Source organism: Physeter macrocephalus, chromosome 11, assembly GCF_002837175.3.
Source record: "Physeter macrocephalus isolate SW-GA chromosome 11, ASM283717v5, whole genome shotgun sequence".
Lineage (NCBI taxonomy): Eukaryota > Metazoa > Chordata > Mammalia > Artiodactyla > Physeteridae > Physeter > Physeter macrocephalus.
The window spans coordinates 169211855-169237054 of NC_041224.1; the positions used below are offsets into that span (position 1 = coordinate 169211855).

The 25200-nt window shown below is 43.2% G+C and overlaps 1 protein-coding gene across 1 annotated transcript in view; it reads left to right on the top strand.

Annotated features, from left to right (window-relative positions):
• KCNK13 (potassium two pore domain channel subfamily K member 13) overlaps positions 1-14442 on the top strand; it is a 112909-nt gene extending 98467 nt beyond the window's left edge. Inside the window, exon 2 of the mRNA XM_024130925.1 lies at positions 13377-14442. Coding sequence (XP_023986693.1) covers positions 13377-14269 — 893 coding nt within the window. The 3' untranslated portion in view covers positions 14270-14442. The remainder of the gene's footprint in view (positions 1-13376) is intronic.
• Positions 14443-25200: the final 10758 nt, after the last annotated feature.

Sequence of the window (25200 nt, forward strand, 5' to 3'; positions counted from 1 at the left end):
TGAGCCCGCGCGTCCGGAGCCTGTGCTCCGCAACGGGAGAGGCCACAACAGGGAGAAGCCCGCGCACCAAAAAAAAAAAAAAAAAGTTTAATCTTTACTGCATATGATATCATAATCTTTTGTCAAGGATGCTTTACTGTTAACAAAATGAGAGAGGTATGTCATAATCCTAAAAATAGCACATTCTAAAAATATCCTTGATTACTTTGTTGTTTTTTGGGGTTTTTTTTGCGGTACGCGGGCCTCTCACTGTTGTGGCCTCTCCCGTTGCGGAGCACAGGCTCCGGACGCGCAGGCTCAGCGGCCGTGGCTCACGGGCCCAGCCGCTCCGCGGCATGTGGGATCTTCCCGGACCGGGGCACGAACCTGTGTCCCCTGCATCGGCAGGCGGACTCTCAACCACTGCGCCACCAGGGAAGCCCTTGATTACTTTGGAAGTCATTTCAATCCAAAGGAAGGGGAGCAGCTGCCATCATGTCTGCAGCTGCCACGGTCCCACAGCTAACCCAGAACTTCTGAAGACAGCTCATTTTTATATAATGTACCACCTGCAGTGTTTTCTGCATTGTATATTAATATACAAAAGAAAATGGGTTGCTTTTGCCTTTAGGACCCCGGAGGTATCAGTCCTTTACTGGGTATTGGCAGGGAAAATGGGGGGCCCTACTTTAGAATCTTCCCAGGCAGACATGACTTTTGTTTCCAACCCTCCTGCCCCCTATGCTCTGAACCCAACTGGTGGTGTTTTCCTGCGTGGGGTCTGCAGCCCTTTTATCAGAATCACTGTGGGTGCTGGTTTAAACATAGGTTTTCTGGCCCCATTCAACCTCCTGAATCAGAATCTCTGGGGGTGAGTCCTGGAAATCCCCAGTTTTTAACCAGTTCCTCAGGGAATTTTCATGTGTACTCAAGTTCAAGACTTCTGTCCTAAGTGACCGTAGTTTCCTTCTACCTTATTCACTTCTCGGTTAATTTTCAGACTGTAAATAAAGGTGTGATCAGTACCTTCCATCCTTCCTGAAGCTTGACAGAAGTTTTCCATCCAGCTTTTATGTCGTCTGCAGGTGACTCAGTAAAGGAGTCTACTTGATACACAACCTGGTACAGCTTTCCTTCTTGTGCGTTGTTTCTAGTACTTGATCTCCTGGACCAGGTTTGATGTTCTCTCCTCTAATTACCCCCCACCCTGCCCCTGCTCTTAGCACAGTGTTTGGAACCTAACAAATACTGAAATCTTGCCTCACTTGACTGTCACATCAACACTGACCTTCCAGTGGCTCTCTCCTCAACATCTAGAACCTATCCAAGAGGAAGTAACTTTTGACTGTGAACACTTGACCCTCATGTTTTAAACCTGTCTTTAAGCATGTTCTTTAGAAGATTCGTAAAACTTTATCCACACTTTTTTAAAAATTTTATTTATTTATTTTTGGCTGCATTGGGTCTTCATTGCTGTGCACAGGCTTTCTCTAATTGCGGCGATTGGGGGCTACTCTTCATTGTGGTGCACGGGCTTCTCATTGCTGTGGCTTCTCGTTGCGGAGCACGAGTTCTAGGCGCACGGGCTTCAGCAGTTGTGGCACGTGGGCTTAGTTGCTCCACGGCATGTGCGATCTTCCCGGACCAGGGATTGAACCCGTGTCCCCTGCATCGGCAGGCAGATTCTCAACCACTGCGCCACCAGGGAAGCCCTATCCACACTTTCAAGAGCCTGGGAAGCACAGGTGACCTCTCCACCCCTTCATGTACCTGCACGCCTTTCCCCGCTCACCTCCTGTACTAGCGTCCTAAGGTATCCTCCCAGTTTCTCATTATCCCAAGTTTCTTTTAAGGGACGCTCGTCACCACTCTGGCACTCCAGAGTGTTGTTTTTTTTTTTAATTACTAACACATTCTCTTTCTCTGAAGGGACAGGGTCCGATCTTCTAAACATTTAATATAAGTTGCTAAGACAAGGTTTTACCCATCTAACTATTCAATAAATAGCAGTTCACTTACTTAAACTTGTCACCCATCCCTCCAGCTGGTTTCCAAACATGTGAGGGAAGAGACAGGGCTTGGATGCCAGGACTTGGGTGGAATTGAAGGGCCTGCAACATCCCTCCTGGGGCGGCTCTTCCCCTGCAGGACAGAGGCTCTCCTGAGCAGCCCTGATTTATTACGCACATGGGAGCCACAGGGCACAATGCTGGACCAGGAAGGAAAACTGAAAGAGGCCAGAGAAAGCCAGTTTCGCGTCCCATTGTTCCTTCTTGGTAAATTTCCAGGGTTTGGTTGTGAAGAGAGAACCGTGTCAAAGGAGAGACATTCTTAGCTTGATGTTACTAATTAATAGGGACTGTCTTTTTAGTTTGTATAAGGAAGATTAGGGTGACCACAAACATGGTGCCATGTGAAATCCCATCAAGCCAAAGAACCAAAGGGATGTTTTGTTTATTGGCAGAATTCTTTCTTGCAGAACTCAACAAAGTGTTTAGGATGGGAAAGGAGTGACTTTTTAAAAGTTGCCGAAGGTCTTCAAAAAGGATGAGTCATCCTCTTGTTCCTTTGCCTAGTACAGGGGTGCCTCAAGTGTGAGATGAATGGAAGTTGTTTCTCTCCTGTAGGGCGTGTCAGCATTTGGTACACAACCACAGCTTTCCGTTAGAGGGTTCAAACCCCGGCTTGTCATATAAAAATCCTGACAGGGTGTTAACACAAGCGGTTTCTGGTGTTATTGTGTTGTTTGAGTGGTCATTTACCATTAAACACTTCACTATAAACAGGTAAGTGTGTGTTGTGTACGTTGACTTCAGTTTATACCCTAGCAGCAGTTAGCCACCAATGGAAGCATCTCTTCTGGAATCCATTCTCAAGACGTGGCTGTTGGGACTTCCATGGTGGTCCAGGGGTAAAGAATCCGCCTGCCAATGCAGGGGACGTGGCTTCAATCCCTGGTCCGGGAACTAGAATCCACATGCCGCGGGGCAGTTAAGCCTGAGTGCCACAATTACTGAGCTCACGCGCCGTGTGCCGCAAACTACAGAGCCCACGCACCCTGGAGACTGCGCGCCACAACTAGAGAGAGAAAACCCGTACGCCACAACTAGAGAAAAGCCCGTGCACTGTAACTAGGGAGAAGCCCGTGCGCTACAACAAAGAGCCCACGCTGCAACGAAAGATCCCATATGCCTCAACGAAGACCCTGCGTGCTGCAACTAAGACGCCACGTGGCCAAAAAATAAATAAATTAATTAAATAAATTTTTAAAAAGAGGTGGCTGTTTAGCACTATGACTATTGTTATGAAAATCTATGCCATAGGGCTGGGGTCCCCAACCCCCAGGCCGAGGAGGGGTACTGGTCCATAGCCTATTAAGAACCGGGCCGCACAGTGCGGCCAAAAAAAAAAAAAAAAAAATGGAGGGAGGAGCTGGAGGGGCAGGGAAATAGAGAAGATGCCTGGTGAAAAGAGTGCAAGTCCCAGAGAGAAGTCATTTCATTATCCATAGCTTGCTACGTAGCAGACTGCTCCAAAGTAGTGGCTTAAACAACAACCATGGACATTTCTCATCATTCTGTGGATCTGTTGGGTTCAGCTGGTGGTTCTTTGGTCCCATCAGGTATCAGCTGGTATAACTCATACAACTGCATTCAACTTGGAGCTCGACTGGGGCTGGAATGTCCCAGATGGCTTTACTCAATATCTGGGGAGGCTGGAATGGCTGGGGAGAGCCGGGCCTCTTTCTCCAGCTGAGGGGTCACGCTTCTTACACGGCAACTCATGGATCCAGAGAGAGAAAGACAAAATTGCTGGGCTTCTTACCATTTAAGCCTGGAACTTGTGCAGCCTCCTTTCGACCACATTCTGGTGATCAGAGCAGGGTCACCCAAGATTCAAGGGGAAGCGAAGTAGGCTTCCCCTGTTGATGGGAGGACCAATAAGTGCTTACAGGGATGGGAGCAGTTAGCTCAAAATCATCTCTGGAAACAGTTGACCACAGGCAACAAGAGTAAAGGAGGGCAGTCTGGATGGAGAACCTGGGTTCAGGCCAAGCCTCCACTGCTCATGAAGGTTACCTGGCTTACTGGTGCCTCAGTTTCCTCACCTGTAACATAAAAACTTGGACGTGAAGGCTGTGTAGAGGTAGTGTGCTTGGTGAGACCCTTGACTCTTCCATCATTGGAACCTACTCCCCACCCCTCAACCTCCCCCCCAAGAATAGTCCACGGAGTCTGCTCTTGCCCCCTTCTTCCTTTCCAATTGAAATTGGAGGGTCTTTTGAAAAAAACACCCACAAACCCCTATGAAACCTCTTTCATCCCACACAAAGAGGCTTAGCATTTCTGAATCAAAAACCAAAAAAAAAAAGAACTTTACTGGTGGCGCAGTGGTTAAGAATCCACCTGCCAATGCAGGGCACACGGGTTCGAGCCCTGGTCTAGGAAGATCCCACATGCCGCGGAGCAACTAAGCCCGTGCATCACAACTACTGAGCCTGCGCTCTAGAGCCCACGAGCCACAGCTACTGAAGCCTGTGCGCCTAGAGCCCGTGCTCCGCAACAAGAGAAGCCACCGCAACGAAGAGTAGCCCCCGCTCGCTGCAACTAGAGAAAGCCCGCGCGCAGCAAGACACCCAACGCAGCCAAATAAATAAATAAATAATATTTTTTAAAAAAAACAAAAAAATAGAGTGGGTATATGTATATGTATAACTGATTCACTTTGCTGTATACCTGAAACTAACACAACATTGTAAATCAACTATACTCCAATAAAATTTTTTTAAAAAGATTATGAAAACATTTATTCCAGTCGAAGTTTGATTTCACAGTGTATTAAGGAGATGAATCAAGAGGAATGCTTCTTCTGGGCAGGTGTTTACCTGCAATCTGAGGAAACGTTCCAGAATATTATAAAATATTTTTCTCAGTTTAAAGGTAATAAACGATATAAATCATTAAGAAAGAATTACATCACCCATATTATCACCACCCTGAAATAACCGATTAAGACTTTTGTGCCTTTCCCTTTATTTTGTTTTTTTCTGTGTATGTTTGTGGCAGACATTGCCTGTTTTGGGGTCCGTCTCTTCCTCAGGGGCGCTGGTAAACCCTGACCAGTCTAAGAGGAAATTCATTCCTCCTGTAAATAACTGGTTTGAGAAGTGGGTGTGTGACTCGGTGCTGCTTAATGGTATACAATGGGAATTTTGCCAGGGGGTTTCTGGAAAGGATTCTCTCCTCCGATAAAGACGTAAACAAGGCAGGAACACAACATGTTCTGATCTGGACACTGATGTGTGAGGAGGTAACTCCTGAAGCTTTTGGCATGGAGGGGGGACTAGCCGACATGTTGATGGAGCCAGAGCCAGAAAGGTGAAATGATCTTGGTTCATAGATCATGTTCGAAAGCCACCTAATTAACCATTCCTGGAGCTGCCCTATCTCCAAATTTCATGTTCTATGAGATAATATATCCCCTTTATGTTTAAGCTACCCCTACTTATGATTTGCTGTTACTGGCATCCAAAAGCACCCTAAGTGTTACAATATATATAACTGTATAAATATATTTTGTAAAGTTTATTCTTTCATCCAACAAATATTTAATGAGGATGTCCCAGGCTGAGTCATTCTGCAGACACACTTTGGCTCTGCTTTTTTCCACTTAACATTTTTTCTAGTCATTCAAAATTATTTGTACATGTAATTTTTAAATTGAAGCATAGTTGATGTACAATATTATATAGGTTACAGGTGTACAGTATAGTGAGTCACAATTTTTAAAGGTTCTACTCCATTTATAGTTATTATAGAATATTAGCTATATTCCCTGTGTATATGTCCTTATAGCTTATTTTGTACATAATATATATATCTTATGTGTACAGAATTTTTTAAATTTTATTTTATTGAAGTATAGTTGATTTACAATGTTATTTTAATTTCTGCTGTACAGCAAAGTGATTCAGTTATACATATATATGTATATGTATATATTCTTTTTCATATTCTTTTCCATTATGGTTTATTACAGGGTATTGAATATAGTTACCTGTGCTATACAGTAGGTCATTGTTGTTTATCCATTTTATATATAAAAGCTTACATCTGCTAATCCCAAACTCCCACACCATCCCTCCCACATCCCCCTCCCCCTTGGCAACCACAAGTCTGTTCTCTATTATCTGTGAGTCTGTTTCCGTTTTGTAGATAAATGCATTTGTGTCATATTTTAGCTTTCACATATAAGTGATATCATATGGTATTTGTCTTTCTCTTTCTGACTTACTTCACTTAGTATGATAATCTCTAGGTCCATCCATGTTGCTGCAAGTGGCATTATTTCATTCTTTCTGATGGCTGAGTAGTTTTCCATTATTTATATGGACCACATCTTCTTTATCCATTCATCTGTCAGTGGACACTTAGGTTGTTTCCATGTCTAGGCTATTGTAAATAGTGCTATTATGAACATAAGGATGCAGGTATCTTTTCGAATTACAGTTTTGTCCAGATATATGCCCAGGAATGGGATTGCTGGATCATATGGCAACTCTATTTGTAGTTTTCTGAGAAACTTCCATACTGTTTTCTGTAGTGGTTGCACCAATTTACATTCCCACCAACAGTGTAGGAGGGTTTCTTTTTCTTCATGCCCTCTCCAGCACTTATTATTTGTAGACTTTTAATGATGGCCATTCTGACCAGTGTGAGGTGGTACCTCATTGTAGTTTTGATTTGCATTTCTCTAATAATTAGCAACAATGAGCATCTTTCATGTGTCTATTGGCAATCTGTATATCTTCTTTGGAGAAATGTCTATTTAGGTCTTCGCCCCATTTTTTCAACTGAGTTGTCTGTTTTTTTATTATTGAGTAGTATGAGCTGTTACATTTTGGAAATTAAGCCCTTATTGGTTGCATCATTTGCAATATTTCCAGTCCGTAGGTTGTCTTTTCATTTTGTTTACCATTGCTGTGCAAAAGCTTATGAGTTTGATTAGGTCCCATTTGTTTATTTTTGTTTTTATTTTTATTGCCTTGGGAGACTGACTTAAGAAAACATTTGTATGATTTATGTCAGAGAATATTTTGCCTGTGTTCTCTTCTAGGAGTTTTATGGTGTCATGTCTTCTATTTAAATCTTTAAGCCATTTTGAGTTTGTTTTTGTGTGGGGTGTGAGAGTGTTTTCTAGCTTCATTGATTTACATGCAGCTTTCCAACTTTCCCAACACCACTAGCTGAAGAGACTGTCTTTTCCCCATTGTATATTCTTGCCTCCTTTGCCAAAGATTAATTGACTGTCGGTGTGTGAGTTTATTTCTGGGCTCTCTATTCTGTTCCATTGATCCCTATGTCTGTTTTTGTGCCAGTACCATGCTGTTTGATTACTGTAGCTTTGCAGTATTGTCTGAAGTCTGGGAGGGTTTTGCCTCCTGCTTTGTTCTTTTTCCTCAGGATTGCTTTGGCAATTCTGGGTCTTTTACGGTTCCATATAGATTTTAGGATTATTTGTTTTAGTTCTGTTATGTGTGTGTAATTTTAATGGCTTCATTTTAATGGCTACTTTTATTTAGTCCTTGGCCTGTTATCTGACACTTAGGTTGCTAAAGATTTTCATTATTAAAAGCAAAGACAGGGTAACATCACTATACATAATTAGTCACATTTCTAATACTTTGGGGGATATATTCCTAAAAATTAAAAAAACAGAGAGAAAGATATAAATATTTTTAAGATGTCTGATGCATATTCCCAAATTGCTTTCTAGACAGTTTATGCCAATTTGTATGTCCCCATGCAATGTTTGAGATTTGCTACTGCATCTGAAGTCACTCTCATAATACACGTTTTTCCCCAAATGCTTCTAGAAAAAATTATGATTTAAGTCTATGGGACACATTTGCCCAACAAGTCAATGGCATTAAAAAAAAGGAAAGGGAGACTGTTAACAAGTGAAAGAGACTTAAAAGATATATTGCATGGACCTTGTTAGGATCCTGATTCATACAGATGGTCTGTAAAAATATATTTTTGAGAGACTGAAATATGGACTGGGTATTATTTGGTGTTAAAGAGTTAGTGTTAATTTTGTTAGGTGTGATAACGACACAGTGGTTATACTGGGAAAATAAAGTCCTTGTCAGTTACAGATGCGTCATTATTAATGGATGAAATGGCATGCTGTCTGGGATTTACTTTAAAAAATTCCAGCAAATAAAGGGGGTAGGGTGGGATAGGAGAAACATGATTGGCAAGATCTTGACAATTGCTGAAACTGGGAAATGAGGGCTTATTATAGTAGTCTCTCTACCTTTGTGTATATTTGAAAAATATAATGCAAAGCTTTTTGATTTTTCACCTTGACTAATTTTTTGAAAGAATATGTGGTTGACACTATATGCATAAAAGTGTGGGAGACGGCAGACCTATTCTCCTCTCTTCATGGTCTAAGTGAAGGGCTCTTTTGGGGTTGACTGGGACGCTGGCAGTGCCTAATGGCTTCATTCCTGGCCTCAAGGACACCAGGGAGCCTGGTTTGGTCCCAGGGGCACATTAAAGCAGATCTAAAATGGCCAAGGGAGCTCGGCCGAAGTAGACTGCCAGGCGAGCTCCCTTGGCCTCCAAACCAAACTCATGTGCCGTTGATCCCCAATCAGCTAGCTCATCTGCTCCCAGACTCAGGGGCTGGACACAAATCAGATGACTTCAGGCTTGAAGCACAGGAAAGAAACTGTATATTGAAAAGCACCACCTGTGACAATCAGATTCATTTGTGTGTGCCTATGAAATACAAAGAGACCGAATGCATGGGGTGTAACAAGTTTTTAAAACCGATTTAATGGCATCACTCGTTGGGAGAGGCACACGTACATTCAGAAATGTAAGTGAAGACTGTAGGGTTTCAGCTTCTGATTCAGCCGATCCCCTGATTTTGGTACCATATCTGGCAGCTACTGCAGTCTGGGTGTCTATGTAAAGCATAGAACTTAGACGCTTGGTTAATTTCCCTCTCTCAGTTCTACTTACAGTGTATACACCTGACAGTGGTTTCACTCACTTAGCGTAGGCAGGTGGAAAGATCACAGGCCTGGGAGACAAGATAAATCTAGGTTCTAATTCTGGCTTTACACCTGTACACCCGGGAGCGGGCCTGGGTATTAGGAGTCAGTGATACCTGGCAGAGGGCAGGCCTTTGATAATGCCTGTGTCCTTTTCCTCCACTAAGGAGGACCCTGAGGCTTATTATTCCCAATCCAAGGGATCCGTAATGCTTAGTATTATGGGACTCAAAAAAGTGGGAGGCTTTCTATGAAAAAGCCTGCATTATTAGCTGACACACTGTTAAGCTCTGAGAGTAGTAAACGCTATGGCAACACCTCTAACTGCAAATGTTAGGAAGCTGTCTCCCATTGCTTCTATGAATAACACCACTTGTGCCATCTTCTGTCATTTTTGCTGATTGAAAAGATGGTAGTGATCAAGCAAATAGTGTAGGTAATCAAGTCACAGGTTATCCTTTCTTTCATAAAATTGAATGTTTTAAAAGCAAACAAACAAGATAGAATATAGAGATTTTAAATCCCTGGAACATGTTGCAAAATCACTAGAAGTCTCAGTCACTGGAAAAAAATCAGCTTATCAAGCTTGTCAGCTGGCTTCAGCAAAACACCTATTTGGATCCCAGTCATTCATCCCAAGTGAGGCTGCATTCGGCACCCTGAAGCCAGGGTAGCACCACTCTGTGCCTTTACTTTGGCCCTTGACTTGCTCTGCCTTGTTTTGTAGACAGCAGTTTAGCTGTCGCAGCCTGGATGATGGGCTCCTGGAGGCCAAGGACCTTGTCCAGGCCATCATTGTGTGGCCCAGACACCTGGTGCTGCCCCTGACCTTAACAGATGCTCAATAAATAACTGTTCTTATCTTTGACTGAGAGCTACTCATTACTTCTGCTTCCCTGCTCTCCAAGAGGAAAATCATTAAGTTCCTTCTGGGATCAGAGGAAGATTTTGTAAAAGAAAACATTTGCCCACTTGAGTCTTGTGTTACACAAGAAAGCTCTCTGATTGTTGGCAAATGCCTCCCCTCACTCCTCCACATATACACCCGTTGTGACCTCTGGGCCTTCCCTTTTTTTTATATATATATATTTAAATTTAACAAATACAGCTCAAAAAATGAGCTGCCCTGTTGAAGTGTTTTTTGTTGTTATTGTTGTTTTTTATTGGGGTATAGTTGCTTTACAATGTTGTGTTAGTTTCTGCTGCACAAAAAAGTGAATCAGCTATATGTATACATATATCCCCTCCCTCTTGGACCTCCCTCCCACCCCACCCCCCATCCCACCCAACTAGGTCACTGCAGAGCACCCAGCTGAGCTCCCTGTGCTATATAGCAGGTTCCCACTAGCTATCTGTTTCACTCATGGTAGTGTATGTATGTCAATCTCAATCTCCAGATTCATCTCTTCCCCACCGTGTCCACATGTTCATTCTCTATGTCTGTGTCTCTATTCCTGTCCTGCAAATAGGTTCATATGTACCGTTTTTCTAGATTCCACATATATGCATTAATATATGATATTTGTTTTTCTCTTTCTGACTTACTTCACTCTGTATGACAGACTCCAGGTCCATCCACGTCTCTACAAATGACCCAATTTCGTTCCTTTTTATGGCTGAGTAATATTCCATTGTATATATGTACCACATTTTCTTTATTCATTCCTCTGTTGATGGACATTTAGGTTACTTCCATGTCCTGACTACTGTAAATAGTGCTGCAATGAACATTGGGGTGCATGTGTCCTTTTGAATTATGGTTTTCTCAGGGTATATTGGGCCTTTCCTATTTTCAATAACTTTATCCTTTTTTTGGAATGTTGTTGGGTCAATAAATGGCTGCAGATAAACGTTTCTCCTTTTTTCTCTTGAAGAGAGCCACAATACTCTGCTAGCCTTACAGCTTTGGGGCAAGGGCTCCAGGGCTTTCATTTTTATATCTTCTTAGTGCAGAAGCATTCACAAGCTTTACTGGTTTCAGGAATTCACAGAGCCAGAGGAGATCCCTCCCGCAGCCCTAAGTAATCAGGAACTAATCACTCCATACCTTGGTCACTCCTCCATGTTCTTTAGACTGGGTAGAAAAAGACACTGCTCTCAGCTCAGTCCTTAAACTCGTAAGTTTTTTCTTAATTCTCCACTACTTCAACCGCCTCATTGCAACTCAAGCTTGGGGATAAGATTTAAAGTTACTAACAAGAGAAAAGACAGCAAAGAGAGAATTTCCTTCCATCATAATGAAGATATCTAATAAATAAAACCTACACTGCCAAGAGTCACTAAAGGCCTTTAATTTTCAAAACAAGAGTTCCCAGAGAAGAGATGATGGTCTGACTTTCTCTCTACCATTAAGGGCCAGGACTGTAACTCCCAGCGGAATTATTCCCTGTCCCTCGCTCCTTCCTTACCTGATCACCCATTCCGCTCCATGCCATCCAGCTAAAAAGCAATCAGTATCTTCCTGCAGGCTCTTGGCTATATATTGTTAATTTCCTACCCTAGATAGACCCTTGTATGCTGAGAAAGGAAAATTGAATTTACTTGGAAAACTAAATGGTAACACAGTATGCACACCTAGGTGTTTGGGAAAGGTGGCCCGTTGGCTCCACATGAGGGATCAGGAGGTCATAATCCCAGAAGCTCACAAATTGCGAGGTCTGATCTGACCACGTCCCAGGATGCACTGGGAGGCAGCCACGGGCTGAGCTGTGGCAGCAAAGAAAAGTGTTGGCTTGATGATAGCAGGGTGTTATCAGGAAAGAGGATAATGGGTGAATCCTAGAGATCCCAATGATGCGGCCTCGGTTAGGAAACTGAGCTTGATAATAAAGAAAAAATACAAAGAAGGAGGTTTGACTTGAATAAAAAATCTGAACCCAGGGTGGCATGATGAGTACTTATTTTTCAGATGGTGTTTATTTTCAGGACTTTGATGCCCATCCCCTCAAACAAATCAGATTCCTCATGTTTACTGAATCATCTGCTTGGATGAAATTCGTGTCCCTCACAGTGGGCTGAAGATTAGTGCCCCTGAGTGAGAAATACTGAGTGTATTTTTGTCTCCAAGGTTCATCCATGTTGCAGCATGTGGCAAAATTTCACTCTTTTTATTTTTTTTTTGCGGTACGCGGGCCTCTCACTGTTGTGGCCTCTCCCGTTGCGGAGCACAGGCTCCGGACGCGCAGGCCCAGCGGCCATGGCTCACGGGCCCAGCCGCTCCGCGGCATGTGGGATCTTCCCGGACCGGGGCACGAACCCGCGTCCCCTGCATCGGCAGGCGGACGCGCAACCACTGCGCCACCAGGGAAGCCCACTGAGTGTATTTTTCTTCCGTTTCTCCTTTTTCTTAGTGATGTCCACTGTCCTACAATTGGTATTCTTACTAACATATCTGTGTGTAGGGGTAGAAAGGTCAAGCAAGTCAAAACTGTGAACAGTAAGAGACAAAGGCAAGAGAGACTTTCTATATGTTATCAAACTATAACAACTAACACGTCAGTTACCACTCCCAAAGCATGAGAGTTTTGTTTAAAGATGGGAAAATCCTGAGCAAATTGTTCATTTCCGTATATGCTGGCATGCGCTGTTTCTCTGCCCGAAACATCACCACCACCACACACACGCACACACACAAATGCACCCTCCTTGCCTTGCCTAACTCCTCTTTAGCTTAAGGTTCTCCCTGTTTAGTCTTCCTAGACCCCAAGTCTGAGATGGGTGTCCCCTTAATAGCTCTCCCATGAGACCCTGAACATTCTCCAGCACCACGCTTATCACAACACTTAGCACAAAACATAGTAATCACTTCACTGCATTAGAGCTCCATGAAGGCAGGGACCAGATCTATCTTTTTCCCCAGTTCTATTCCCCATTCCTGGAATGGCAGCCAATAAGTGTTTATAGAATAAGTGAATTCTGTAAGACTTTTCTTTGTATGAGCCTTTGTTTATCTCTCTGAACAACGTCTGTTAAGTATGGTCGTTCAGGTCATCTATTGTACGAGGTCATCTAGCAGAATCGGGAGGGGAGGCTGAAATCCAGCCCACATTCTCAGCACCGAGCCACTGTCACTGGTGGCATCCACTCAGAGGAAGAGGTACCTTTTTCTGATTTGCCCTGTGGCACCATATGGGCTTTGAGCAGCCCAGCTCTGAACAACACTTAGTGTCTCCAAAAGCAAGTCAGAATTCTCCCTCTCGTTCCTAGAAAGGCTAGGACAGAGTGCTCTTACGAAACTTTCTTCAGGTCCTTTGCCAGCCGTCAAAGCCAAGACTGACCCCATTCACGGCAAAGATCTCCCTCACTCTCCTCTGATTTTTGTCTCCTGCAGGGTTTGGCATGACAACTCCAGCAACAGTAGAAGGAAAAATCTTTCTGATCTTTTATGGCCTCCTCGGGTGCTCCAGCACCATCTTGTTCTTCAACCTCTTCCTGGAGCGCCTGATCACCATCATCGCCTGCATCATGAAATCGTGCCACGAGCGGCAGCTCCAGAGGCGGGGGGCCTTGCCCCGGCAGAGCCTGAGGAGCCCGGGGAAGGGTGAGGTGGACAGCTCGGCTGGCTGGAAGCCCTCCGTGTACTATGTCATGCTGATCCTGTGCATGGCCTCCCTCCTCATCTCCTGCTGCGCGTCCGCCATGTACACCTCCGTGGAAGGATGGAGCTACTTCGACGCACTTTACTTCTGCTTTGTGGCTTTCAGCACCATTGGCTTTGGGGACCTCGTCAGCAGCCAGAACGCCTGGTATGCTAGCCAGGGCCTCTACCGCTTCGCCAACTTCGTCTTCATCCTCATGGGCGTCTGCTGCATCTACTCCTTGTTCAATGTCATCTCCATCCTCATTAAACAGTCCATGAACTGGATTCTGAGGAAGATGGATGGCGGGTGCTGCCAACAATGCCAAAGAAGACTCTTGCAGTCCCGGAGGAACGTGGTGATGCCAGGCACTGTCCAGAACCAGTGCAACATCTCCATAGAAACGGATGGAGTCATAGAGAGTGACACGGATGGGCGGCGTCTCTCGGGTGAGATGATCTCCATGAAGGACTTCTTGGCGGCCAACAAGGTCTCACTAGCCATCCTCCAGAAGCAGCTGTCTGAAACGGCCAATGGCTGCCCCCAGCAGACCAGCACTCTGTCGCCGCACGATGAATTCTCAGGGGGGGTAGGAGCCTTTGCAATAATGAACAACAGGCTGGCAGAGACCAGTGGGGACAGGTAGGGGCAAGGAGAGAATGGACAACGAGGGTACTGTCACCCAACTCAGCTCTGTGCCCTGGCTGGGTTCATTCTGTTCCTTCTAGCCTGGAGCCCAGCTTGAGAAATCTCATCTTCTTGTCTCCAGCAAACAGCCACTTCCCAGGGCTGCGGGAACCTGCAGCCTCAATGCCTTTCTCCTTATCTTTATTCTTTAAGTCTAAATTCAGTCTTTTAACAATGAACCACAGGGCTTCCCTTGTGGCGCAGTGCTTGAGAGTCCGCCTGCAGATGCAGGGGACGCGGGTTCGTGCCCCGGTCCGGGAGGCTCCCACGTGCCGCGGAGCGGCTGGGCCCGTGAGCCATGGCCGCTGAGCCTGCGCGTCCGGAGCCTGTGCTCCGCAACGGGAGAGGCCACAGCAGTGAGAGGCCCGCGTACCGCCAAAAAAAAAAAAAAAGAACCACAAAAGCAGTCTAAGACATCACACTGTCTTCTTTACCCACCTTGCTCCAGGGTTTTAATTGCCTAAGAGAGGGAGGCCTTCCTTAAGCCTTGATTTCCTGCTGCTCTATTCTTCATTTGGAAATAAAAATCCTGAAGATCCTGATTTTCCCCTGGAACTCTGAACAGCTGAATTCACTGCCTCTCTTAGTCCCTTCAACAGAGGGAGGGTGGGAACTATTTGAGAATGTGACTGGGCTTTCTTTTTGCTGGGCTTCCTTCTGGGCAGGTTCATCCACGGGGCCATGGCTAGGGAAAGCATCTGTTCCTCTTTATACCTGCCTCTCTATTTTTGTTTTTCCTTTCTTTTATTTTTAAGCTCTTAACGCTTGACTAAAGTGTCTGTGGGACCTCAGTGTGGTAAGAAAACAAAATTCAGCTTCAGGCCTTTAAACTGAGGCATGGTGGTGGGAAGGCTCACTCTTGTCACTAAAGAGCTCTGTTCTTAACACGTTAAGCTCTATTCTTAACACGTTAAGCTCTGTTGAATGGACCCTTTGAATGGTCCCAGAGACCACTTCATTTTTACCAGGGCTTGGGGCCCATTGCAAAGATAATGGCTGACTATTTATTAGAATCAAAAGTTTAATAAATCCTCATTTTATTAACGAAGATTACATGCGTGCTCATTAAGGACATTGGGGGGAGGGTGCCTAATTAAACAGGCACTTATTGCACTCGGAGAAAAAGGAAACAGGAAGTTAACTTTTAGGAATGTGGACATCATCTTGGATTCTTGGCTGGAGAAACATTCTAGACCAGATAATGAAACTTGGCTCCTCTTGTCTAATCTGTTTCAGTTCTGCCTTGTGGTATTGTAACAAGTCTAATTACATAACCTCCCATGTTGTTAAAGCGGTCCATGCTAGAAACAAGAGCTGTTGATCTTCATCTACGCAGGAGAGAGGATTTGGGGGGATGAGAGCAGAGTTCATAAGAGGTAGCTGCAGTTTTTATAAGATAAGAATGGTGTCCAAAAGGCACTTTCAGAAACGAGGAAGAAAGATGGGCGCCAAAAAGAAGATAAAGCAGAAAAGCTCTGCCCAGTGAAACTGAGCTGTTGAGCAGAAAGCATCAGGCTGGGAGGACCCTTAGGAACCATCCCATTCAACCCCCTTGTTTTTGACACAAGGAAACAGAGGCACGCGTGGATTGCTCCTTGTCTGAATGCTCAGGGCCGATGGGACACAGCTAGGAGAAGCGCCCAGGTCCCTGATGAAGTCTGGGCTCTTCACCCATGCTCTACCCAGACTCAGAACACCCCCAACAGCTCCCTCTCCAGGCTGAGTTGACTTTTCTTCCAGCTGGCAAACCCAGATATTTTCTTTATGGTACCAGGAGTGCCCTAGAGCCAAAGTGTGATAAGCAGGAGCGCTGGGCTTTGAACTTAGGGCTGTGAAGCTCCAAAGTCAGAGATCTTCAACCATTACCTTGTATCACTCTTACAGGGCAGCAGCCTGGAGCTACTGCAAAACCCTTGTTAGGAACTTCTGATCATAAACTGAGCTCCCTGGGGGCTCTGCCGTGCACGAGGCACTGTGGGGATGGGGCGAGCATCTGGGTCCCTGTCCCTAGGGGAGGTCTTGATCTCCACATTCCTGGTACAGGGACTGGCACGAAGTGCAAGGCCTTGCTTCTCTAACCTGGGTCCCTAGAGATCTCGCAGTTGCACCAAGAGGCCAAGGAGCATCAGTATAAGCAAGCCTCATCTTCCTGGAGGGTCAGTTTTACAAAATGATTGTTGCAGAGAGATGTAATGTCAAAACACATCTATTTAAGTAGGTCCCAAAATTGGCGTAAACTTTTAAGCTAAACATGAAAAACGTTTGTGATCATATGATGAGCTTTCTAAGTCTTCTCACAGTCTCAGAGGATGAGTTTGTTCTCCTCTAGGTTGGGGGTTCCCTGGTGGAAACACTTGAGAACCAGTGTAAGGAGAGAAAAGTGCAATGCATTTAGGATGGATGGATAGATGGATGGGAGTAACATGCCAAAAAAATTACAAAACTAGGAATCTTTGTTTAGATAAACCTCTTTATACTTACCCTTAGGCGTGAGTTGGTCAATAAGAGAATTTCTAGATAGTAATATCAAAGCTGGAGTTCAAAACCTGGAGCCCACAAATCCCCTAATATTGTTATGTATGCGTACACGAACATGAGTGGAAACACACGTGCAATTTCCTAGGTAATGAGCTTCATGGTTTTCATCATGTTTCCAAAGGGGTCCTCACATCTTCACTAGAGTAAGAACATTTACTGCTATTTTCTCTTATTACCTTTGTCCCCACTCAGCATGTCTCTAGCCCTCCTGACCAGTTCTCTCTATTCTGTTCTCTCTGAACTGTCACTGTGTGACCTTTAGGTTGGCCCAGGTTCTTCTGTTTAGGAACCCAGAGACTCCCCAGAGTGATAAAGGACCTATTGACTCAGCATCATGAGGTGGTCAGGCTTCATCCATGGCTGGGCCCACAGCTGGCCATCTTGAGCTCTCTGTGACGCTATAAATGTGAACTGGCCTTGAATGCAGGGACCTCAAAGCCAAGACCCAAGTGACCATCAAGTTTCTCAAGTGACCATCATCCCACACACTTGCACAAGTTTTGTTATATCTCCATACTACCTGAAATAGTATCTTCTTAATATTTTAATCAACTCAGTTTTAATTAGTTTTGTTTTAAAAAGAAACTTTGTCTCACTACCTAAACAGAAGATTCATATCACTTGCCATAAACAGAAAATAGAGTCATTGCAAAAATCAATAAAATGAAGATAAAACTATGTTATTAAATTCTAACAAGATCCCGTATCCTAGTAAAGGCTTTAATCCTGAGATCTTTTCTCTCTCGGTTAAAAACGGAGATTGACAAATGTGGGGGAGTTGTTATAAAGGTTCGTTAGCACCAAACAGAGACTCTCTTCATGATGTAATGAAAGGACTAGAAGAGAATTGGGAAGGGAGTAACTTCCTCACTGTACGGTTCAGTGTTAATTCATTCCAAGCCCGAGGGCCCCGAAAATTATCTCATGTTCCACCCAAACCATTGGTGCACATCCCACATTGGGGGGGGCTACATAAAAGTAACAAAGTACGGCACAGTTTCTGAGGTCATGCCCACCACGTGGTAAAGAACAGTTCTTGGATTTGAACACCAGGCCCAGTAGTTCTAATGTGAGAGACAGTGGGCAGGTCTGTCAACCTCACTGTGTCCCATTCCCTCTGTACCTGTGATGTGGAAACGGTAGCAACGCCAGATCAAATGAGGAGATGCTCAGGACAGGGCTTTGTGGCCTCTGAGGAGCTGCAAATGCAGTGGGCGCTGGTGGTCCGTGTGCTGTGGGGGTGGGGGAACGTTACATCCAACAGGGAAGGATTTTGTTCTCTTCTTGCACCTGCCACCCAGCACTTGCCACACTGCACTTCATTAACTGTTCTCATTTATTAAATGGTGTCACTCTTGGTGATGGTTTTATACTAAACCAAAAGACCCCAATGCCTTTATTCCTGTTCCACTGAGTCCTTTTATTTTAGTATTAGCTGAGCCAATTGAATGATTTGACAAAGAATGTTCTGGGAAAGCTGTAATATCTTGGATATTGCTAGAATTTTATAGCTTTTAAGGCTTATCCATTCACAGTTGTAATATTTTGACTTTCATAACCACATTGCAAAGTAGGTAGGGTACTTATCTTCAAACTGCCTTTAATCTTTTCTGAAATAAGAGAGAGAAATAATCACACTTCACATAAAAATTAACTGGGGTTCAGACTGAAGTAGGTTAGAGAATAAGTAAGTTAAAATTTTACAGACTGGGTTTGAAGTTTGGCTTTGTCACGTTCTGGCTATATGAACATGGGAAAATTACTTAATGTTTTAAAGCCTAGTTTCCTCATTGTTAATGTGGGAACGGTTGTATCTGCATTGCGGCATCACTGCACCAGGTCAACGAAGTGATCTGGGTCTAGGCTCTTATCATCAAGACTATGGTCCCTAAGCCCTTGGAAGTGAAGGAAGATAAGTCACAGCATTTCAGAAGCCAAAGGAAAAACAAGACCAGATTCTAGAAGAGCCCATTTTGTTCCAAGATTTGGAAAGAAAGGAAGTTTCCTCCTTCCTATATGACATAATGTAATACATTCTTTTATGACCAAGAGGGATTTATCCCTAGGAGGCAAGGATGGTTTAACATTCACAAATCAATAAATGTGATACACCACCAATAGGCTAAAGATAAAAATCATAGAGTCATCTCAACAGATGTAGAAAAAGCATTTGACAAAATACAGCATCCTTTCACGATAAAAAAAAAAACTCTCAACAAATTGGGTATAGAAGGAATGTACCACAGCATAATAAAGGCCATAGATGACAAGCCCACAGCTAACATCATACTCAACAGTGAAAGGCTGAAATTTTTTAAGGTCAGGAACAAGAGAAGGATGCCCACTCTCATCATTCCTATTGAACATAGTACTGGAAATCCTAGCCAGAGAAATTAGGCAAGAAAAAAAATAAAAGGCTTCTAAATCAGAAAGGAAGAAGTAAAAAGTCTCTCTGCAGATGATATGATCTTACATATGGAAAATCCAAAAGACTCCGCAAAAAATGTTGTTAGAATTAATCAATGAATTCAGTAAAGTTGCAGGATACAAAATCTGCTGTGTTTCTATACACTAACAATGAAATATCTGAAAAAGAAATAAAGAAAAGAATCCCATTTATATTAACATCAAAAACAATAAAATATTTAGGAATAAATTTAACCAAGAAGTTGAAAGATCTGTACACTGAAAACTATAAGACTTTGATTAAAGAAATTAAAGACACAAATAAAAGATATCCCATGTTAATGAGTCAGAAAAATTAATATTGGTAAAATGGCCATACCACCCCAAACCATCTATAAATTCAATGCAATCTCTATCAAAATTCCAATGGCGTTTTTCACAGAAATAGAAAAACAACCCTACAATTTGTATGAAACCACAAAAGACCCCAAATAGCCAAAGCAATCCTTAGAAAGAAGAACAAAGCTGGAGGCATCACGCTTTCTGACTTCAAACTATATTACAAGGCTATAGTAATCAAAACAGTATGGTACTGGCATAAAACCAAACACATGGACCGATGGAACAGAATCAAAAGCCCAGAAATAAACCCAAGCATATGCAGTCAACTAATATTTGATTAGGGAGCCAAGAATACTCGATAGAGAAAAGACAGCTTCTTCAATAAATGGTTCTGGGAAAATTGGACATTCACACGCAAAAGAATAAAACTAGACCCTTACCTTACACTGCTCACAAAAATTAACTCAAAATGGATTAAATACATAAATACTGAAACCATAAAACTCCTAGAAGAAAACATAGGGGGAAAGCTCCTTGACATTGGTCTTGGCAATGATTTTTTTCGGTATGACACCAGAAGGACAAGCAATAAAGGCACAAATAAACAAGAGGGACTAAATCAAACTTAAAAGCTCTGCATAGCAAAAGAAATAATCAACAAAATGAAAAGGCAACCTACAGAATGGGAGAAATTATTTGCAAACCATCTATCTGATAAGAGGTTAATATCTAAAATGTATAAGGAATTCATGCAACTCAACAGCAAAAAAATCAAACAATCTGATTTAAAAATGGGCAGAGGACCTGAATAAACATTTTTCCAAAGAAGACAAACCAACGGCTAACAGGTACGTGAAAAAATTCTCAATGTCATACTCTCTGTGCCTCCAGAGGAATGGGGTTATCTATAGCCATGTACCACATGGGGAGCAATGAGGAAATTCCCACCCCTTATTTCAACAAAAAAGTGTACTAGAAGATTCAATCTTGGTATGGAAAAAAGGTAGCCTAGTGGTTTGATAGCTTGTCTTGTCATCTCATTTAAAAATTTAGCTACTGCTTCCTGGATATACAGTGTTGTGCTAATAATGTGGTATGGAAAGTACCAGATAAGATGGGAATTCTCATCCCTGGCTGTGCATCGGCATCCTTTAAGGACTTTTGTTAACATAACAGATTCTCAGGTTCCATTCCTCACCTACTGAAAAATATTCTCTGATGCTGGAACCTCAGAAATACATTTTGCACAATTTTCATTGGTGCTTTTGATGTGCAGTCAGGTTGAGAGCCCCTGTTGAGGAGGAGCTTGTTATCTTGGGTTCCAGAAATTACTGTATATAATTAGTAAGGATGATCTAACAAGAACAATACCTTACCTGGCATAATCTTTATACTTTTCGAAGAGCTTCCATGTGTTTCATGTGCCACTTGATCCTGATGACAGTCCTGTGAAGGAGGCATCACCATTCCCACATTTCTGATGAGGAAACTGAGCCTCAGAAAAATGTAAGGACTTGATAAAATTTCTGGCCTCTACCCCTAGATGTGGAGAGCTGGAAGGAACATCACTCCAGACAAGCAATGAAAAAGAGCCAGATGAGCTTCAAATTCTCCACTTTGTGGGAAATCACTGGAGAGCTGAGGTCGCAGAGCAACTGGCCCCAAATAGGAGGAAAAACAGATAATCTGCCAAAGAAGAGGAAACGCAAGTGCTCACTTAGCTGGGGTAGACGCATTTAGCCAGAATAGTTGATGAACTGGTGAATTATGAGTCTAGCCTTGTGGGATGTGTGAAGCCCCAAGGGCCACAGAAACTGGAGGAGCCCACACCCTCTTGCAGATCTTTTCTCCATGAACCCCACTGAGCACTCACAGAAGAGACCAAAAAGAGCTCCAAGAAAGTGTCCATCGTGGCGCAAACCCAGGGGAGGGGAGTGGCTGCCACGTGGGGAGAGAAACTCCACCAGGACCCTCTCTCTCCTCTCTCCCCTATGGGACAAAAGCCTTAATGTGGAGTGGAGGTGGGGCAACAAAATCTGTTCTCCTTAGGGCAGAGTGAAAACTCACTGCAGGGGGGTAAGGGGACAGAAAAAGCATCTCTGCTTCAGGGAGAGAGGCAGGAATATGTGCTGCACCAAAAGGCACAGGCAGGGGACAAGCAGCAGGACTGGGACGAACATGCCCCCGATGCCCAAGGACATGGCACCTCTCTGAAACTAAGGCTGAATCTGAACAACACAAACACTCCCAACATCCTCCCCATCGAGCTCAGGAGCTTCCGATGACAGGTGTCAGTGGCATACTCCTAGGAAGATGAGAGTGTGCAAAGAGACCCTCTCTCAGAAGGGTGCAGAGAGAAGACCTAACATTCAAGATCAAACAAACCTCTCTCTGGCAAATCAAGTTTCATTCTAAATATAAAGCATTGCTACAGGAATGTGAGGCCTGAGGAACACTGACGGTAACCATAGCAACCACTAACCTCAAGTCCAGGCCAACTCCTGACTGGATTAATTCAAACATCCACACTAAGCGTTAATCAATAGGAAAGGCATGCTCATGCTAAGCATAAAAACTCTGCCTCAGTCTCTGCTGACATACACAAGATGCCCAGCTTTCAAGAAAAAAATTATGAGGCAGGCAAAAAACATCGAAAAAGAAAACTTCCCCCAGAGACAAAGCAATCGTCAGAACCAGACTCAGATTTGAAACAGATGTTAGAAGATATCTGGCAAGGAATTTAAAATAACTATCATTAGTATGTTAAAGATTCAAGAGGAAAAAGTGGACATCAGGCAACATAAGATGGATAATTTCAGTAGGGAGATGGAAACTATAAGAATCAAGTAGAAATGCTAGAAATAAAAAACATAGCAACAGAGATAAACAGTGCCCTCGACAGGCTCATCAGTCGACTGACACAGCCAAGAAGAGAATCCACGAACTTGAAGACAGTCCAATAGAAATTGCTCAAACTAAACCACAAAGAGATGAAAGAATGAAAAAAAAAAAAAGACATCCAAGAGCTTTGGGACAATATCAAATGGGCTAGCACATGAATAATTGGAATCCCAGGAGAAAACCATGAGAACAACAGAGCAGAAGATATATTTGAAGAAATAATAGCTGAGAATTTTCTAAAATTAATGACAAGCCAAGATCCAAGAAGCTCATAGAACACCTAGCAAGTTTTAGATATAAACACACACACACACACATATATAATACACAAACGCACACCACATACACCTAGGCATATCATATTCAAATCGCAGAAAACAAAAGACAAAAAATCTTGAAGGCAGGAAAAAAAAGAACATTATATTCACAAGAACAAGATAAAAATTACAACAGATCTCTCATCAGAAACTATGGCTGTCATAAGACAATCGTATGACATCTTTAAAATGCTGAAATTTTTTAAAGAACCCCTGTCAATCCAGAATTCTATATGCATCAAAAAATCTTTCAAAAGGGGAGGAGAAATAAATACTTTCTCCAGCTAAAACTTAGAGAATTCATTGCCAGCAAACCTACCCTTCAAGAAATGTTTTTTAAAGTTCTTTAACATTTTAAAACAATGGGAGAGAAGGAACAACTCTTCCAAACAGAAGAATTCTAATTAGTAAATGTAGAGGAAATTAGGGAAATAGTGAATTACCATTAGAACACCAAAGTAATAATTGCTGCAGGTGAGACCCACAGATGGATGCTAAAATTAGTGATGTAAAAGTTTAAGAAGAACCAGGATATTTGCAGTCTCAAAGGATCTCCACCAACCACCAAAATATTTAGTCATTACAAAAAGAAAAATAGTCGGTTAACAGTGGACAGTTCTGGCAGACACCACATTAATCAATTGAGTGGAGTTAATGTCACCAGTGACACCATGATGTCACAAATATCATGAGCCACCTAAAATGATGCATTGAGACGGGAGCAGCATCTAAAGCATCCTTTGCAATAACTTCAATCTAATCATGAGAAAGCATCAGACATACCCAAACTGAGGGACATTCTACAAAATAACTGACAAGTATTCTTCAAAAATTTCAAGCCGTGAAAGACAAGACTAAAGAGGCATGACAACTAAATGCGTGTGGGATCCTGCATTGAATTCTGGAATATAAAACAGACTTTAGTGGACAAACCAGGGTTACATGCAATAAATTCTATGCTCTACTTAATAGTATTATACCAAGGTTACAGTCTTAGTTTTTTCTTTTGTTTTTTTTGTTGTTTTCCAGTCTTAGTTTTGATGATTGTTCTATGGTTATGTAAGATGTTAAGTAAGAAGCTGGATAAAAGCTATATAGAAACTCTGCACTATTTTTACAACTTGACTGTAAGTCTAAAATTATCTCAAAGTAAAAAGTTAAAAAGAAGAAAACCAAGACTTTCTCGAGTTTGCACACAGCCAGTCACAGCTCAGCGTGGGCTGTGACTTGAGCATAGTACACCCATGATTCCAGTTCAGTTCTCACATCCCAAGCACGTCTTGGCCATTGCTGTAAAGCTGTAGTTCTAAGAGTGTGGTCCTCAGATCGGCAGCCTTAACAGCAGCACCTGGGAAGTTTGAAGTGCAACTATCTCAGGCCCCAAACCTGACTTAAAGAATCAGAAACTCTGAGGGTAGGGCCCAGCAATCTGTATTTTAACAAGTTTTTCAGGCAATCGTTTCCAGTAGAGTGCTTTCCTGAGCATGAGCTATAAAGGATGGGAAAGAGACCCTCCCTGGGACCCAGCCTGCATCCCCATCAGGCTATTCCGCTGTTGCCAGATCCCAGTGGCTCCCAGTAATTAATTTCTTCTGTATGTCAGAGCCATTTCTAATCATTTTGAATTTCCCAGACACTAAAATAACTACTCTGGAAACTATGCTCCCTGCAAGTTATTAGGTGAAGGTAATGATTCTGGATTTAGGCAGAAGATGGTGCTTTTTTGTTTGCAAGGGATTTTAAAAAAATATATCATCTCATAGTTGTCCTTGGGTAGATTTCTTTGTATTCCTAGGGCATTTGCTGAGTGAATTCTGTTTAGTCTTCCCAGCAGCTGGCCTTGGAATTTGAGTCATTACAGAATTCCCCGCCAGTGGGAGCCATGCGTCCAGTATGTCCTACCTCCCTCAAAAATCACCATAATCCCCTAGGGAGATTGTTTTTAACGCAGATTTTCAGGACTTTCCCCAGACCTTCTCAATCAGAACCTCTATGGGTTGGACCAAGGAATCTGCATTTTTAATTTTAATATGCATCCACCATCCCCGTAAAAATCAGTCCTTCAGCACATTAACATTCAAGAACCACTGCTTTGTAGGGTTAGGTGGGAGGAAGAAAGGACATCGCCTCAAAGAAGATGCAGGATCTGCCTCGGGTTTGCTGAGAAAGATTCATGGACACCTGGGATTGTAAATTGCAGCAGAGCTTTGTGCATTCAGCTTGGTTGGGCTGATGGCCACTGAGACGATCAAAAACCTGCATAGTGGGGCTTCCCTGGTGGCGCAGTGGTTGAGAGCCCGCCTGCCGATGCAGGGGACGCAGGTTCGTGCCCCGGTCCGGGAAGATCCCACATACCGCGGAGCGGCTGGGCCCGTGAGCCATGGCC